The following is a 17,984-nucleotide window of genomic DNA, read 5'->3' on the forward strand; positions in this document are numbered from 1 at the left end:
CTCTCTAAATTCGTATATATGTTTCACTGATTTTATTCCTCTAGAGAACCCAGAGTTAGTAATAAAGCTAAATATATATTTTTAAATAAATCTATTAAAACTATGATTCTTGCTTCTGTTGTTTTGCCTGGTTCTTGTTTGCACACTATCTAATTAGCAATGCTTAGAAAAATGATAATTATTCATCAGCATGCATTAAGGTGGTTTCTAATAAGCATTTTGGAATATGCAAGAATGTGGTTGTAGCTTAACTTAATGCCGGATGTTCTGAATGCTCAAGCAAATGTAATTCATTTCTGAGTCAGAGTCAATTATTTTATTCAGAGATTTTATAGCATCTATAAAATGTAATTAAAGAATGATCTTAGTAGATCAGTTTAGGTGGAATTATGTAACCAAAAATACATATAAAGCTAAAGTTTATTCTCTTTCAACATTTTACAAAATCTTTCATGTTGCTTGGTATAGAAGGAAAGCCTGAAAAGATACATCAGTAATTACCTCTTTCAAACAGAATCATTAACACAAAGTTGGGAAATAAGTTTATGGGGCACAGAATAAAAGTAGACTAGCCTCTCCTGAATTCAATCATTCTAATACAAAGTGTACTAACAATACAGCCATTCAAATGGCAAGCAACTTTTAACAGCAAACTGGAGGATCTATTCATGTTTGGTAGAGAAATGAAATAAATGATGTTAAATGAGAAATTCATTTAAAATATATTAACATAGGAAGATTCCTATGAAATATCCCTAGCCTTTAGAATTCACCACCAAGCATTTTTCCATAGGAGGAGGGGTGGTGTTATAATAAAGTACGACTGTCTTCATCTGGAGCAGGATTAGTCAGATAAATTTATTCTAAAAATATAATTATTAAATTTCTACAACTGGTGCCATGTTTTGATTCTACAGTCCCCAAGCAACCTTTTGATTTAATATGATTTCTTACAAGGAAATTAAGGACAGAATATGCTTAGTTAAGGTAATACATTCTTCCCACCTTCTCCATCAGAGATAATACCTGAAACTCCAGAGATTACTTAAGCCTATGCTCATATATGCACCTATTATACAGTTTAACTTATAAACCAGGCACAGTGAGAGGCTAACATCAACTAATGGTAATATAGAACAATTACAACATTGTGATATGAATTATGTGAGATGAAGCGAGGTGAATGACATTGCATTAGACTCTTATTTTCCAACTGAGGTTGTACTGTGATGACTGAACCCCCAGGAAGATCAGCAGATGAAGACCACACCATACTTGTCTTCTTGCTAAAGGACACCAATATGTCTTACAGCCACGACAGACTATTCTGATTGAAGAATCTCTGGCTGCACGGCTGGTGGATATACCTCTCTCAAATGTACCTTCTCACTCACACATCTGGATTTTGACTCTTCAAGGATGTATGGCTGACATTGTCTAAGTCATTTTGCATTTCAGGCTCCACTCTCCAGGTGAATATCCCACTACCACAGGGACTGCCCTAGCCCAGGTTCCCTTGAACCTTCTCGAAATGAACAAGTGCTTCTACTTTACCGGGGGAGTGTTAGCCTGGTTAGGAAGAAATGGAGTGAGCCAGCTGAAAAGGAAGCACACATACAGGGGCTAACCTGGCCAGAGCTTTCAACAAAGTGTGATGCCTTAGGGAATATTTTCACTGAGGTCTGATGAATCCTTGTACCGTGGAAAGTCTCACTGGGGGGAAAGGGAGAATGTATCCATCCATTTCTTCTGAAGCTTCAACGCTTTAGTCAAAGCACTCTTCTAAAGTAGGGTTTACCACACCCCAAAAAACATTTGTAACACGTGTACTTAAAGGTTGTTGTTTGTCTGCAAATCACATTTAACTCTACATCCAGGATTTTATCTGTCAATCCTGCTCTCAGGCCATCAACATACCTGACTTCCCAGGCAGCTGCTCAGCAAGAGCCTCACAAGTCAGGTACACAAACACAATGGTCAGTTTTCCTGGTCAGTGGGGCAGTGCACAGGGCTCCTGGTAAGCAGCTGCCTGTGGCGGTTGGCAGTCAGCAGCAGAAGCAGCTCTTCAGCCCAGCACAGGGCTGCTTCAGGCTACTGGCCCCAAGGCAACGCGAGTGGGTGAAAGCAGGGATAGGGAGGTAGCGGGAGAAAGGTTTCGTTGTATGGATGACATAATTTTCTGATAAATTAAGTAAATATTTATTAGAATCTCTTAGATCATACTGTATTAGATAATGGAGATATAGTAGATATGGGTATAAGGCAGTTTCTGCAACAGGGGGCTTCACTCCTTACTCACTCCCTGCCAACGGGCCGATTCTGACTCATAGCGACCCAATAGGGGAGGGTAGAACTGACCCTGTGGGTTTTTGCGACTGTAACGCATTGTGGGAGTAGGTTTTGACTTTCTCCCTTGGGAACGTTGGTAGTTTTGAACAGCTGACCCTGTGGTTTGCATCCCAACAGGTAATCACTACACCATGAATATTGTATGAGTCTTGTTTTTAAAGTTTAGCTAATGCTCTGAAAAAATTCACTGCCTTTAAGTTAATTCTGACTCACACCATCCTACTGGTCAGGGTAGAACTGCGCCTGTGGCTTACTGAGACTAACTTCTTACAGGAATAGAAAGTCTTTCTCTCCGGTGGAGCACCTGCTGATTTCGAACTGTGGACCTTGTGGATCATAGCCCAAGACATAACCACCACCCCACCATGAATGCTAGTGAAATTAAATAATTTTCAAATGACAGTAGCATCAAATGAAGGGAAACCTAAATTACATGAATTGCTTTCTATATTCTTCTAAAATAGAAATACTTAGAAAATAATGAGATGTTCAAGCCTTTAAGACCCCAAGCGCTATATCTTTTGATAGCTGGGCACCATCAGCTTTCTTCACATTTGCTTAAGCACCCGCTTGTCTTCAGTGATCGTATCAGGAAGGTGGGTACCCACTGATATGATTTTTTGTTCTTTGATGTCTGATAACTGGTCCCTTCTACACCTCGTGTTCAGCCTGTGTAACCACGAGCTGTCGAAGGGATTAGGTATCAAGCATCAGAATACAAAAAAAATCCTATCATTGTAAATGTGGGTGAGAGCAGAGTGGAGACTCAAAGTCCATCAGTAGGCAACTGGACACCCCTTACTGAAGGGTTGTGAGATGAGCCAGTCAGGGTGCAGGGTAACAATGATGAAGCATACTACTTTCCTCTACATCTTAAATGCTTCCTCCCCCCACCCCTCACTTTCATGATCCCAATTCTACCTTAAAAATCTGGCTAGACCAGAGGATCGACATTGGTACCGATAGGAACTGGAAACACAGGGAATCCAGGATGAATGACTCCTTCAGGACCAGTGGTGAGTGGCGATGCTTGGAGCGTGGAGGGAATGTGGGGTAGAAAGGGGGAACCAACTATAAGAATCTACGTATAGCCTCCTCCCTGGGGGATGGACAGCAGAGAAGAGGGCGGGGGGGGGGAGACATCGGACAGTGTAACATATGACAAAATAATAATTTATGAATTATGAATTATGAAAGGTTCATGAGGGAGGAGGAAGTGGGGAGGGAAGAGAAAAAATGAGGACCTGATGCCAAGTGCTTAGGTGGGGAGCAAATGTTTTTAGAATGATGGCAGCAAATGTACATTTGTGCTTGACACAATGGATGTATGTATGGATTGTGATAAGAATTGTACGAGCCCCCAATAAAATGATTTTTTTTTTAAAAAACGAAAGCTCTGAACTAGCTTGGGGGAAAATCCAGCTTAAAAAAAATAAAAATGATGAAATCTGAAAAAGAAAAGAATGAGATGGTCTTCATTATATGTTGACATTAGTCTTTGAAGCTATGTCTTGAGTTTTTGCTTAGGGGGCACTGAGTGTATGTTAATTGTGGAGGAATAATTTGGAAAAGGGTATCAATAATGGTTGCACACATGAAGAGTGTAATCAATGACAATGAATTATACGTGTAGAGGTTGTTGATTTGGAAAATGTTTTGTTGTGTATATTTGTGTCACAATTAAAAGTAATTACACTAACAACAACGAGTACAAGGAAGAAGAAAATGTTCTAAAATTTATTGAACAACCTTTCTTGATATTTTTGACCCATTGAACTGTAAGATACGTGGAGGAAGTGCCAATAAAACTGTTTAAAAACAAAACAGAAACCTCCCAAACCAAAATAAAAAGGAGAGCGAGCGAGAGAGAGAAGTCTATTTGTACAAACCATTTCAAAAAAAGAAGTTAAAATGCAGTATATAGTACTTTTTATTCAGATGTTCATAAGGCAGATCTATGAGAATGGTATAAAAACATGGCACATACTTTGATAACTGTATTTTAGAGACAGAGTTTTAGCAAATATCAATTACAAAGTTATCAAGAAAGCACTATTTTCCAAGCAGATCTTTTCCAAAAGTCTTTTTGTCCAAACATCCCGCCCTCACCCCCACAAAAAAAGCATCTCATGAAAGATCAAGGCAAGAAGATGAGTAAACTCAATTACCTATGAAAAATCACTTCTAATATGAATTGCACATGATCCTTTAAAAGGTCTTAAAGGTCTAGAATTATTGCAGTCTAGTTTATTCAAACAGTGTTAGGCGGTATCATGACAGAGAACTGAAAGACAGAAAAGATTAGTTTTGGCTTCATTAACAAAGCAAGTCAAATCAACAGAGGCTATGATGGTGTTTCTCTCTGAGAAAAATGCAGTCCATGCGGTCCGTCTTTCTGGTCTCTGGTGTGCCTTCTTCACGGGGTGGCTTCGATCCTGCTGGAACGGTTGCTAGGCACTCTGCCATCCTGTCCACATTTCCCGAAGTAAGATGGGGTAAGACCATAAAGAACACAAGCTTTTTTTCCTGTTAGGGAGACTTCCAGGAAGTCACACATACTGTGGAACCAGCCCCGACTGCTGATGCCCCCATGTGTCAGAGAACTGAGCCCGTGGGCTTCTCAATGGAAGTGGATCATCGGGTTTTTCTCTGACACTCATGGGTAGACTCAACCATCAACTTTACTTTCAGTTCATGGTTTGCGTTGTCCAGGGACTCCAGAGAGCCATACAAGCTTCCCTTTCTAGCTCACTGGCCAGCCCTGTTTCAGGGATGTGCTTGCCTACAAGGCTAGTGAGGGAATGTAAGGGACAGCAGCTTTTCAAAGAAGGAAGGGAAACAGGGAGATCCCTTCCAGAACCTGTTCAAGATGAAGGTCTACAAAGCTGGGAAACTCCTTTAAAGAAAATCTTCGTAACTTAAGAATATACTCCCATGAAACTGGCAATTTTGGAAATCATGAAAAAGTTTCTGCTTTTAGGATTTGAAGTCACTGAGAAAACCTGTATGTTCCGCCCTCAACTAGGATGCTTCAAGGAGGACGCAGGGAAGCTAACAGCCTCTCAGTGTGCACATGTGTGAGGCTGAACGAAACTTTAGCCTATGCATTCTAAGCACTTTATAATTTCTTTAGAAGTGAATACTATTCACTTACAAAACTCACTGTTCAAAGGTACAAACAAATTCTGTTTCCACTGAAAACATTACAGTCTCACTCGGAGCTAATTACATATACATACCAGAACTCGTTTTAGAGATTTAGGGTCAACTGAAAATAGAACATCACACTTTCATCACAACATATCACAGATATGAATCTTAACATGGATTAAGGTATATTAAACTGCGTGTGGCATGGCTCTAAGTCAAGGTTGTATGAACAATGTCACCATGACATTTCAGGAGGTTCTATGTATTTTGTAGTCTGGTGCAGGTATCATTAGTTCAACACTTACAGTATACCTAAAGAAATAGCTATGAATTACATTTATGGTTCTTTTTTAAAATAGCATATAAGAATCTTAAATTTTATAATTAAACTTCTTATTTTGGGAGGGGGAAGAATTTCTTTGTACATTTATTATGAAATAGTTTAATGGCAAAAGGCAATGAAAAAGAATTAAGGTTTCATCACATCGCCTAAGAAGTGAACAACAACAAAAGAATATATTATACTCTTGAAGTCTTTTCGTACCCAAAACTTTCATAACTGGGCTATAATGTAATATGAATAGACTTTAAATTATTATTACTATCAAAAGACTTAATTTGGAAAGTAAAATCCCTTAATTAAGACAAGGTCATGCTGATTTATAAGAAACTAATCAGGTAGTTTAACACTGGTGCTAAGTCACTTCCTTGTGTACCACAAAATAATGGCCTTTAATAAATACCTATAAATATAATTTATTTTTAATTTAAAATATTTTAATGCTGAAATAAAAAATCTCACATGTGGATAATCTGGGCTAACTTCTTATGTATGTATTGAAAAAATATATGATAGCATTAATATATAGTATTCAATATTAAGTATGGTTTCAAATGCTCTTAAAAGAGGTATGAAAATTTCACATAAAAGCTAAATAGCACAATATAATCCATGGTTATTTTCCTCTTAGAAAAAAATCACTTGATTTTTTTGCATAGAATTATGACTGAATATATTTTGTACAACCTTACAATATGCTCGTGGGCACTTCTCCAAACATAGATCATGAAGCAAATCCCCACTGCTCTACAGTCCAACACCCGTACCCACTTCCTCATTTGTAACAACAGAATTTTAAGGCCAGAATATGACTCAGGAAAATAATGATTATTAAGAATAACCATTAAGAGTAATCAGATTAGCAAAGTAAACTAACACAAAGTCAACGAATAATGACTACAGTACATTTATGGCAAAAGTTTGAAATTATTGAATATTTGTAGTCCTGAAAAGGAGATATTACTACTGGAAGCAACAGTATGATTTTTTTACGCACCTTCATAAAAGTTCACCATTTTATATTTCAAATGCTCCATTAATCTGCAATAGTGATTTCCTTATCTATATTACTGGCTACTTAATATATACATACAACAGTAGACTTCAAAACACATCATATTTTTAAACCAATTCCATTGTATTTTCACAGAACATAGCTAAAGGATGGCCTTGAGAAGGTAAAATTTAAGGGATCAGTAAGTACTGTTTTCACTTGTGCACTAAAGTAGTAAATATTTCTATAGGTGTTTAACCCCTAAAAGTTATCATCCAACTGAATTCCTACTAAGAACTAGTGGGTGATCATTAAGAGGGAGGAATATACCTAAACGAAGGGAATGGAGAGCTCCAGAAAGCACAAGGGCAAGAAGAGCGCGATTCCAGAGTCCCTGACCAATGCCCTAGGCAGCCCATAAATAAAGTCCTTCTATATTTTGTCAGCTGGATCCATCAATGTGTCAGTGGGTAAATTTAGATATATTATCAATGTAAGAAGAGAAATGCATATAATTGAATCTAGCCTGCCACTTGCTATTTGAGTAAGAACAAATGGAGCATTCTTGCCAACGTTTTTTTTTAAACAAACTGCATTTAAATGTAGAATGTCAGCACAGAAAAATTGCTATGCATAATTCACATGATTATATGTTCCGGGAGTAGATTTATAATTAACCACTTATCCTAATATCGTCCATGCTTGCAGATTGCTCCCTAATGAATGGCTGAGCAGGCAGCGGACATCTAAGGAAGAGAAAACGACCAAACCGACAGGAATTTTGAAAAGATTCTGTAGGACCTTCTGCCTTATCTGAGTTCCGGCCCTCCTCCTGCTCAAGACTGTTAGTCCGCAGAAGGGAGATTTCTTGTGTCTGCTTCTAATCTCAAGGGGCACGTTCCAGGTAGGACCAGATGGCTAAATGTGGATTATCCAACAAGCAAGAATGCGTTTATGCCCCAATCAAAAAATGTCAATGGCTTTATACAAGAAGGCACCTACTGAGACGGGTATCTTGAGCAAAGCACATGGGGCTGGAGCAGGGGCAGTAGAGCCGAGTGGTTAAAAGCACAGCCCCTGGATGGGAACTCCAGGTTAGCTTTGCACTAACCTTTGTCCTAGTACCTTGGACAAAGTCCTTTTCGAACCCCAGTATCCTCCCAAGTACAATGAGGATAAGAACTACCTACCTCACAGGGTTGTCATAAGTATGAATGGGACAGGACAAGTAAAGTGCTTCGAGCAGGGCTTGGCACACTAAACACTCTCCCATTGCACACTAGAGCGCAGCAACGGCTTACAGTGCAAACACGTGGGTTCACTGACAACTGTTGGTGTGTAAAACAGACACTTTCCCTCTAACAAAGGAATACTTTTAAGATCCCAGGGTTGGTACTATGCTAGAAACATCCGTTTTGGAGGCAGAATATATTACTAAGTCCTCACCTGGTCAACATATTAAACTGTTCTGAAACAAAACTAAGAATGAAACCTTCCATGTATTTTCAGTATACGTTTCCTATCACCAATCAGTAACTCCTTTACATTTGTGCAGCGTCACATTGACGCATATGATTAATGATGGTCTTCATCTTCTATTTTATGAGAGAGGAATGTTATCATGCATCCTTACTTAGATGCTAATGTAACATGCCCCTTAAAAAATGAGTATGTATTTCTGGTTCTTAAGTTGTAAAACAATTAAAACCTGCCTGAAGCTTCAGAAAAAGAAAAAAACATATCCTTTGAATGATATTTTTTGAACAATATTAAAAGCTTAAAATTCTTCTGGTTTGCAAATGGTTTTTAACACGATGAAGTACGTTTATATTACTAATGAAATACATTGACCTGATTATGAAATCTTGTTTTGTTCAAATAACAAGTGTTACGATTATACAAAACAAAATGTACCTAAATTTCAACAGTATGTTTAGCTCCCAAAATTCATATTGGCCAAAAAAATAAATCTACCACTAATTTGGTTAAGACCTCCATTAACAGGTCTCAGCCCACAGCCAATGTGACACCCATCGACACAAGCCTTCACCGCCCATCGCTAAGCATCACAGCATAAGCAGAGCTCTGAGCAGCATCAGTGAGCACCACTGAGCGTCACATTACGGTGACTCTCTCAGGGGAGAGATGAGGGGTCGCTCCTCCAACACCTTCTTCTGGAAACTGGCTCTTCTCCCAGCCTTTCTTAATTCTTTTTAGCTTCCGGCTTATGCAAGGAAGGAGTAAAATCATCTTACCCAGAATTACAATTGAAGGCAAAACCAGAGCAAGAACAAAATTTGGTGGTGTATAGAACCGGTAGTATTCTTCTTCAAAAGCTCGTTTCCATCCATAAATTAAAACATGGAAAGTACTTATGAGCAGAGCGACGTATCCCAGGGTAGACTAATGGTGGGAGAAGGAAGACAAAGAAACAAATGATTCAAATTCACAAACCAACCCAGCAGGTACACCACGTTTGCATCTTGATATAACTATTTTATCTTAAATTATTGAACTATTCCTTGTTCTCAATCAAGGTATTTTAACATTGTTCCATATGTCATATGCATTTATATAGTTATACTATGTTATACAAATAAGGTGACACTGCTTATAGTTGGATATCTGATCATGAACCTGAGTAACCTTGGTGGCATAGTAGTTACATGTTGGGCCGCTAACCGCAGGTTAGCAGTTCAAAACTACCAGCAGCTCTGTGGGAGGAAGATGAGGTTTTCCATTTCTGTAAGGAGTTATAGTCTCAGAAACTCACAGGGACAGTTCTACTCAGTCCCCTAGGGTCACAAGGAGTCAGAATTGACTTGATGGCAGTGAACTTGAGTGAGAGATCAAAACCCTTTTTCATCAGGCCATTAACGACTCTGAAAGCATGACTTTAATGCTGTTCACTATTCTGTTGAGTGAATGTATGATACAGTTATTCAACCATTTCTTCGTATTGACCACCGCAACTCTAAATAATGCCACTTAAGCAGCCCCATTCTAGGTTCCAGTTTATGTTCTTAGGGCTGATTTTTAATAGTGTGATAACTGGTCAAAACATCTGCCTTGTGTTGACACAAACTGCCAAATTGTTCTTTCGAAAGGTTGTTCATGTTCCTACCAGTTGTATGTATATTAAAAAATCATTTTTAATAAAATGAAATGTGAAGGAGTGTTTTCCTGTGTGTATATACACACACACATTTATACATACACAGATAGAAGCCGATAGGTAACACATGTAAACCTGTGGCTTAGGGATTTAAGCATTGGGTTACTAACTGTAAGGCTGGATGTTCAAACTCACTAGCCTCTCGGAGGAAGAAAGATGTGACTGCCTACTCCCACGAGGATTTTGAATCTTAGAAATCCTAATAAGCAGCCTTACTCTGATCTGTAGAGTAGTTAGAAGTTTGAATGGACTTAATGGCAGTGGGTGATAGTGCGTATAGAATGAATACGGAATATAAAGATGAATTCAAACGCCTGGTTTTACTGACCACACTAAATGACATCATCATAAGTATTCAAGTAGTTTACACGATTCTCATGAACAGAATCTTTTACTTTGAGAAATGGACTGTATTGTATAAGATGTACCAGGACATCAGTGTGATGACATCATGCCTAACTTCCCTGTGACAGGGTCAAGTCTTCTTTCCAGCAGGAAAAATCCTTCTGTTTGCAACTATTCTTCTTAATTTATGGGTGATAATTTGCACCCATAACACCTTTATCAGTGTTCGTTCCAGGTGTGATTACACAGCAACTGGGAAAGTATTCACATTGTCTTCAACAAAAAAATGAATTTAGATGAGGGATCAGTCCTTATTCTAAGTGAGACATTTGCAAAAAAACCTCTGAAGCGAATAGGCAAATAGAAACAAAACGTACTGCACCGCCAAAGGACAGCATCTGCAAGTGTGTGTGTGTGGATACTTCTACCCCCTTTAGATACAACCATTACAGAGTTTGTGATATGTCGTAGTCTAGGCTTGAATTACATATTTATGAAAATACACCTTTATTATTACTGGAAGAAAATGTTGAGCTTATTAAAGAACAGGATGGTGTTTTGAAGCCTCTTTACAGACACTCTGAAGTACAATACATACACTAAAAAGATGGAAGCCTGGCTGTTGACGTAATCCATTGACGTAGTTACTGGGCTTGTCACTGATTGTGTTTGTGTGTATGTTTGTGTTGCTCATGTTTCTTGTAAAATATTCAGCCTGAACTTCTTACTCCTTAACTTCAAATGAGATTCCCCCCACTGCATAAATCAAGATAACTCAAAATATATTCAAACTATTTTTTCATCTAATAAACAAATCGACTTTCAACATTAAATTTTACCTAGGCTCACCCCTGCCCTACTTTCATTTAATTTTAAATTAACCTTTCTCTTTACTGGCAGTGTTATCAAAGTCCTCCTGGACTTGCAGCCTGGGCGTCCACTGACTGGACCAGTCATCTGAAACTGGGTTCCCGGGATATGGGCTTCCCAAGGTAGCAGCAGATACACGAACCTCGTGCCGTTGAGTCAGTTCGGACTCCTGCTGACCCAAGGCTATTTCAGGGTACAATTGTAGGATTTTTAGGCTCAACTCATTTCCAAGCCTTTCTTCCTCAGGGCTACTGGGCAGATTGGAACAGCCATGTTTTCATTTAGTAGCGGAGAGAAAGCGCTCTATTCTACCTGGGGACTTTAGCCTTCCCCTTGCAGTTAAGAAAGGTCCTTTATTTGGGGGTATCTATAAAATCAGTTAATTTCTATGCTATCAAATCCCTCCCCAAATAAACAACAAAATCCCACCTACCTGAATGAAACTGAATTCCCTCCAGTTTAAAGCATTGCTCACGGATGGGATAGAGGTGACCGCCAGCAGGGAAAGTAAACCGAGGCTCATTATTCCAAAGGAGATATACATTTCAATTCTCCAGACTTCTTCTTCGTTCCAAGAGTTTTCAATATTTGCATGAACCTGACAAGAAAGCAAGTGTGAAGTTCATTTATTTGTGAAGGCATTAACTGATGTAGTACAGAAGTACTGAGTTCACACCGGCCTTAAGAACCAAGACATATGTGGACATATTTAAGTTGTACTGATTAAATTCAACCAGCTGGTCCAGAGACCCTGTCATTTGTTTTAGGATACAAAAGAGACCCCCATCTCAAATATATGAGGGAGAACATGTATTAAGTCTAAATCAGGGCAAAGGCAGCAAGCACAAGATGGACCATCCAGAAGTGGGATCCCATTAGTTCGGGGCCCTAACAGCATCCAAGGGTTTTTGGAGAACCCATAGCTTAAACAGGACATGGGAGTGTGACATATCAATACATCACAGTTGCCGGCTGGACTACAGAATTAGGAATGGGACCATGATTGGGACACATATATTATGCTACCCAGAAGGGCGTAGGCCCTTTGACCAGGCTGTCAAACATGACTCGGGAGAATTCCACCCCTCTTCCCCAATCCCCATCAAGAACACACCCAGGTAAGCCCCTCAGGGAGGCTGCCCGCCCTGGGCAATTTAGGAGTGGCAGTAATCCACTTTCTAATGCGCCTTGCCTGAGCGCAAGACTGTTCACAGTCTCAGTTCATGGTCTGAAGGAATTCAATGGAAGCTTAACCCAAGTGGAGATTCTGCCAGTGGATTTGGGGCTTTCACTGTTCGAGGCAGCCTTCCGCAAACCTAAGTGGTAAAACACAATGGATGATACTGCTTCGGTGTCAGGGAAAGGGAGAGAGAGTCAAGCAAAAAGGTGACTGAGCCTCTCTCCTCCTTTGAAGCACATGTGAGAATTACAAACAGACGTCATCTTACATGAAGAACATCTTAGGTTACAGAGTCCGGAGTCACAAAGCCATGAGAACGAAGCTGAAGAGAGTGGGCTTCGGGATGATGTGGAAGAGGAGTGGACAATCACACTTAATTCTGAGCTAGTTCTAGTTGTCGTTTTACACTTGATTGTGTAACTTGGTACATTTGGGGTTTAGGTCAAGTTAGAAACCAGGCAGGGAAATCTCTAGACGACTTGTACTTTTATGTGGGTTCTCTTTCATTCTCAGGAAGATGTGAGTTGTCTGAGGACAAAGCTTGACAAAGCGAAAATATTTACCCATTTTGAACTGAAATGACTCATTATTAAGACATTTTTCTGGAGGTCCAATTGCCTCATTTGTAATATACTTGCCCAAATGTCTTCCCTCACACTGAAAATGCACACACACACACACACACACACACACACACGGAGTCAGGACTTGATTTTCTCTGAATTTACAGTATTCTGCATAGGGACAACTTTTAGAATTTTGAATTTATACACAAAATCAGAATGCACGTCGACAGTGGACCTCCTTGGGCTAACACTTTGATTTAAATAAGTATCTATTCATAGGAAAAAAAAGTTTTCCAACTGAATACCAGCTTAACTTTGTCCATTTTCAGTCAACCAAATGTATTTAAAAGTTTGAGGAAAGAGACCACAGGGCCCATCTCCGTGGAAAGAGCATCTTCCAACCTTCTCATTTATTCTAAGCAGCTTCGTTTGGCACATCAGGGAGCCCTGGAGGTGGAGTGGTTATGCATTTGGCTGTAATCGGTAAGGTCAGCAGTTCGAAACCACCAGCTGCTCCGAGGGAGAAAACTAAAGCTTTTTACTCCTGTCAAGAGTTACAATCTCGGAAACACACAGGGGATATCTACCCTGTCCTATGGGGTCACAATAAATCGGCATAGAATCGATGGCAGTGAGTTGTTTTCCTTTTCTTGGCATACCCAGGAACTACAACCTGGAGCGACCTGCTCTCCCAGTTCATTCAGTCATTACACAGATACTTTAACAAATATTACAAAGCAATGTTCACTGCAGCATTATTCATAATAGCCAAAAAGTAGAAGCAACTCGAGTGTACATCAACAGATGAATGGATAAATAAAATGCAGTATATATATATGTATATATATATATTTATATACAATGGAGTACTTACTATCCAGGCACCTAGAGGCAAGTCTGATATTTGCTCTAACAGAAATGAATCTTGGAAATGTTAAGTAAAATAAGCCAGACACAAAAGAACATATACTTTGTGATTCCTCTTAGATGAAGTACCTAGAGTAGGAAAATTCATAGAGCCGTAAAGTCAATTGAAGGTTGCTAGTAGGTTGGGGAAGGAGGAAAGAGAACGTATTACCCCATGGGTACAGAGTTTCTCTTTGGGGTGAGAAAAATTTTACAATGTAGTTACTGCTGAATTGTTTAAAATTAGTCGTATTGGCATATAATTCACACACAATGCAATCGAACAGTCCACTCAGCAGAGTTGTGCAACCATCACCACAGGCAATTTCAAAGTATTTTCTTCGTTCTGGTCCTCAGTGTTGTTAGCTCCGCATCCCTAAATAGTCTTTTGCACGCTCACGCTGTGCCAGACCCTGCTGCTCTAAGCACTGGGCACACATCAGTGAACAGAGCAGACCAGCACCACCTCGCTACTCACGGACCTTACATCCTGACAGAAGGAGCCAGCCACGAAGGTACAGAATGAACGAGGAAAACATACCATGTACTAGAAGGAGGCCATTGCTATTGAAGGGCAGACAGAAAGAAAGAGTAGAACAGGGCGAGAGGCTGGGAGGACCAGCTGCCAGCAGGCTGCAAATATAAAAGGGAGTCCCACGAAGGCCTGCTCTACTCTTTAGTACAAAGGTCTCTGTCTTCATACTTTAAGAAGACTCACAGTCGAAGTCGAACTGTGTAGAGCAGCGGCTCACCACCTGTGGGTCGCGACCCCTTTGGGGTCGAACAACCCTTTCGCAGGGGTTGCCTGATTCTTAACAGTAGCAAAATTAGTTATGAAGCAGCAATGAAAATAATTTTATATAAGAAGAAAAAAAAGGGAAATAATTTTATGGTTGGGGGGCACAAGGTGAGGAAGTGTATGAAAGGGTCACGGCATTAGGAAGGTGGAGAAGCACTGGTCGAGTCTCTGCTATCTACAGACACAGCCAGAAGAGGGGTATTGTGCGCCTTTTCTCCCCGTCTCGGTTCACTCTGCTTTAAGCTTCCCAGGTTCCTTGATATGCAAATGACAGAACTCTGCTTTCTGAAAGTGAGCGTTGGAGCACTTGCTGATGAAGCTCGAAGACTGCGCCCTTCCGTAGAGATTATAACTTAATGGAAAGGGAACAAATCCTTACACTTGGACCAACAGGCAACATTATGGTAACTGGAGACAAGCTTGCAGGTGTCAAGGATCTGTCTTGCTTGGACCTACAATCAATGCTCCAGGAAGCAGCCGTCAAGAGATCAAAAGATGCATCGCTGGAGAGCAAATGCTTTGAGAATGATTGGGGCAGGGAATGTATGGATGTGCTTTATACAATTGATGTATGTATATGTATGGACTGTGATAAGATTTGTATGAGCCCCTAATAAATTGTTTAAAAAAAAAAAGATGCATCGCATTGGGTAAACCTGCTGCACAAGACCATCCTTGAAAAGCAACCGACATGACTTTGAGGACTAGTGCGCCCGACACAAGCCATGGCATTTTCAATTGCATCACATGCATGTGAAGGTTGGACAGTGAACAAGGAAGACTAAGAGGAATCGACGCACTGAGTTGTGGTGCTGGCAAAGAATGTTCAAAGTACCATGGACGGTTACCAAATGAACAGGTCCACTTTAGAAGAAGCGCAACCAGAATGCTCCTTAGAAGCAAGGATGGCAATGCCTTCATCTCATGTACTTTGGACATGTTACAAGGAGAGACCAGTCCCTGGAAAGGAAATCATGCTTGATAAAATAGAGGGGCCGTGACAAAGAGGACGACCATTCCCAAGATGGACGGACACAGGGACTGCAACAATGGGCTCAAACACAAGAACAATTGGGAGGTAGGTGAAGCAGGACCAGGCAATGCTTCCTTCTGTTGTACACAGGGTCGCTATGAGTCGGAACAAAGTTGGCAGTGGTTAACAACAACGATTTTATTGATATGCTTGCCCAAAATTGTTATTGTTTTGTGGGACCTGGATAATGATAATAAAATATTTAATGGCTTAATGATGGAAAGACATTATTACGATCCTAAAATTAAAAAAGAAAACCTCCTTACTATAGGCCTTTGTGTTTATTCTGAAAAGACAGAAGTGACAGCTTTCATATTTCATAATTTACTAAATCCCTATGTAAAGACATATGTTTAAGAACAATTCTTCCCCCTCCTTCAATATACCAGAAAGAATTTCCTGTTACAACGCAGGCAAACGTGACATTATTTTAAACCTTGTGTGTTATGCATCAGTCATTATACAAGCACATTCCATACCTGCTGATAAGCCATGTTGAGAAACAAGTATCTCTCTGACCTTCTCATTGGTAAGCAGAGGCTGTAGACAACATGGACGGCGGCGAAGAAGAAACTGAGCAATCCCAGCTGTTTTCTACACTGTAGCCAGGTCTCCAACCATGGTGGAAATCTCCTATACTTGGTGCCATAGTAAAGCTGATACGCGGCGGCCAGGAGACCTGCTAGGTAGACCAGGGAGAGCAAAGTAATGGCAACTATGGGCAAGGTCTTATTCACAATCTCAATGGGAATCTTGTAAAAGTCACTCTGCTGGTTTCTCGCATAGGGATGCACCACGTCCCTGACAAAGGAATAAAGGAAGAAAAACGTGGCTAGGCTGATGGCGACCACCACGGGCCCTCTCCAGAGAGTAAACAGTCGCAGGGGTAAATTCTCAATCTCCTTAGCAGATGACAGCGATCCCAAGTCGATGGGAACAAAATTCAACTGGCGAGCAAGCTCAATAACCTGTTGCCGAGCTTGAATGTTGTTGCTGCAAATATACACCTGCAGGAAAAAGGAGAGACTCGTCATTACTACTGCGGTTTATAAAAGTGCTAAGGCCGCCACCTTCCACCGTCATCTCAGGGGCATCGATGGTGAGGACTGAATGATGGAAGAGATTAAGGTTCAGGTATCAAATAAAGCCTTGATTGATGTATTACTCTATTCATGATCAGGTGAAATAGTGTCACACAAATAACAAAATCCTTGCTACCTATGACATGAAAATAACAGGCAGAGCAAGCTAGGCAGAACCTGCGGTTGGGGGTGGCTCCTCAGGGGGGGCAGGTGGTAAGAAAGAAGGCATACTTTCCTAGGCCCCGGGGGCAGTGACCAAGGAAGGCCTCTCCTGCAGTTGTGCAGGGCCAGGTGGTGCCTGAGCAGCGGCTACTCTGCCTCACCCTTCCCCTCACCTCTCCAAGGACTCCCGAGGGAACAAGGCAGGAACACGGCTGGCCGGCTGTCCCCCACTGGTTCCAGGGCAGTGGTGATTCTGCCTAGCGGATTGGTTCTAAGTAGCACTCTTTCTACTCAATGGCAGTGGGTTTGTTTTTTGTCTTTTAAATTATACTATGTATTTTACTATGGAATTTAGTAAATTATGTATTTTATTGGTCAGTATACTTCTTCCATTTTTAAAATGATGACAATATACCTAGTGGAGAAAAAAATATATTCTAAGGCTTAAATTTAACTGCAAAGCAGTTGGTCTATAAATTGTAAAGTGTTATCCTGTTGTTAAGGACCATGAAGTCAGCGCCAATAATAAACCTAAAAGTGTAAGTCATTAAGGGCACAAGGACGATACAACAAGACTGGAACTATTCCTGTGACTTTATATGTATAAACTGTTTCACAATGCTTTTTATGTTTTAAAAGTCCAAACGATTACAAGTAAAAGTAAAGGATTAAATCAGCTACATTTCACAGGTCATAGCTGTAACATGCAAACTTCGCTAGATATGAAAAAAAGAGAGAAAGGGATCCAGAAATATCTTCGAGAGAATTAGAATGTACGTATTCTTTTACGTACTTGGAAGTGAATGGTTATCATGACACTGTTATACAATTACACTCTTAGAACTTGCGTAATAAATTAGTATCTAAATTAATGCTTAAAGCATCTAATAAAACATTTTACAAAAACAATAAAAGCACTTACCTTCATGCTTAATTATAAAGGCAGGGCCACATCGTAACAGACAGCTGAAGTGCTCTACTTATTGTGTTTACTTATCAAGATTTTCATTCTATCACAGTCTCAACAGGCTCA

General features: G+C 40.1%; 1 protein-coding gene across 1 annotated transcript in view; it reads right to left on the minus strand.

The window, feature by feature from the left end:
- Positions 1-4,202: 4,202 nt before the first annotated feature.
- The window catches only part of STEAP2 (STEAP2 metalloreductase), a 32,463-nt gene continuing 18,681 nt past the window's right edge, over positions 4,203-17,984 (minus strand). Inside the window, exons 3-5 of the mRNA XM_075558452.1 lie at positions 16,187-16,714; positions 11,657-11,821; positions 4,203-9,236 (exon numbers count right to left, since the gene is read on the minus strand). Coding sequence (XP_075414567.1) covers positions 8,949-9,236; positions 11,657-11,821; positions 16,187-16,714 — 981 coding nt within the window. The 3' untranslated portion in view covers positions 4,203-8,948. The remainder of the gene's footprint in view (positions 9,237-11,656; positions 11,822-16,186; positions 16,715-17,984) is intronic.

This window comes from Tenrec ecaudatus, chromosome 9, assembly GCF_050624435.1.
Source record: "Tenrec ecaudatus isolate mTenEca1 chromosome 9, mTenEca1.hap1, whole genome shotgun sequence".
Classification (NCBI taxonomy): Eukaryota; Metazoa; Chordata; class Mammalia; order Afrosoricida; family Tenrecidae; genus Tenrec; species Tenrec ecaudatus.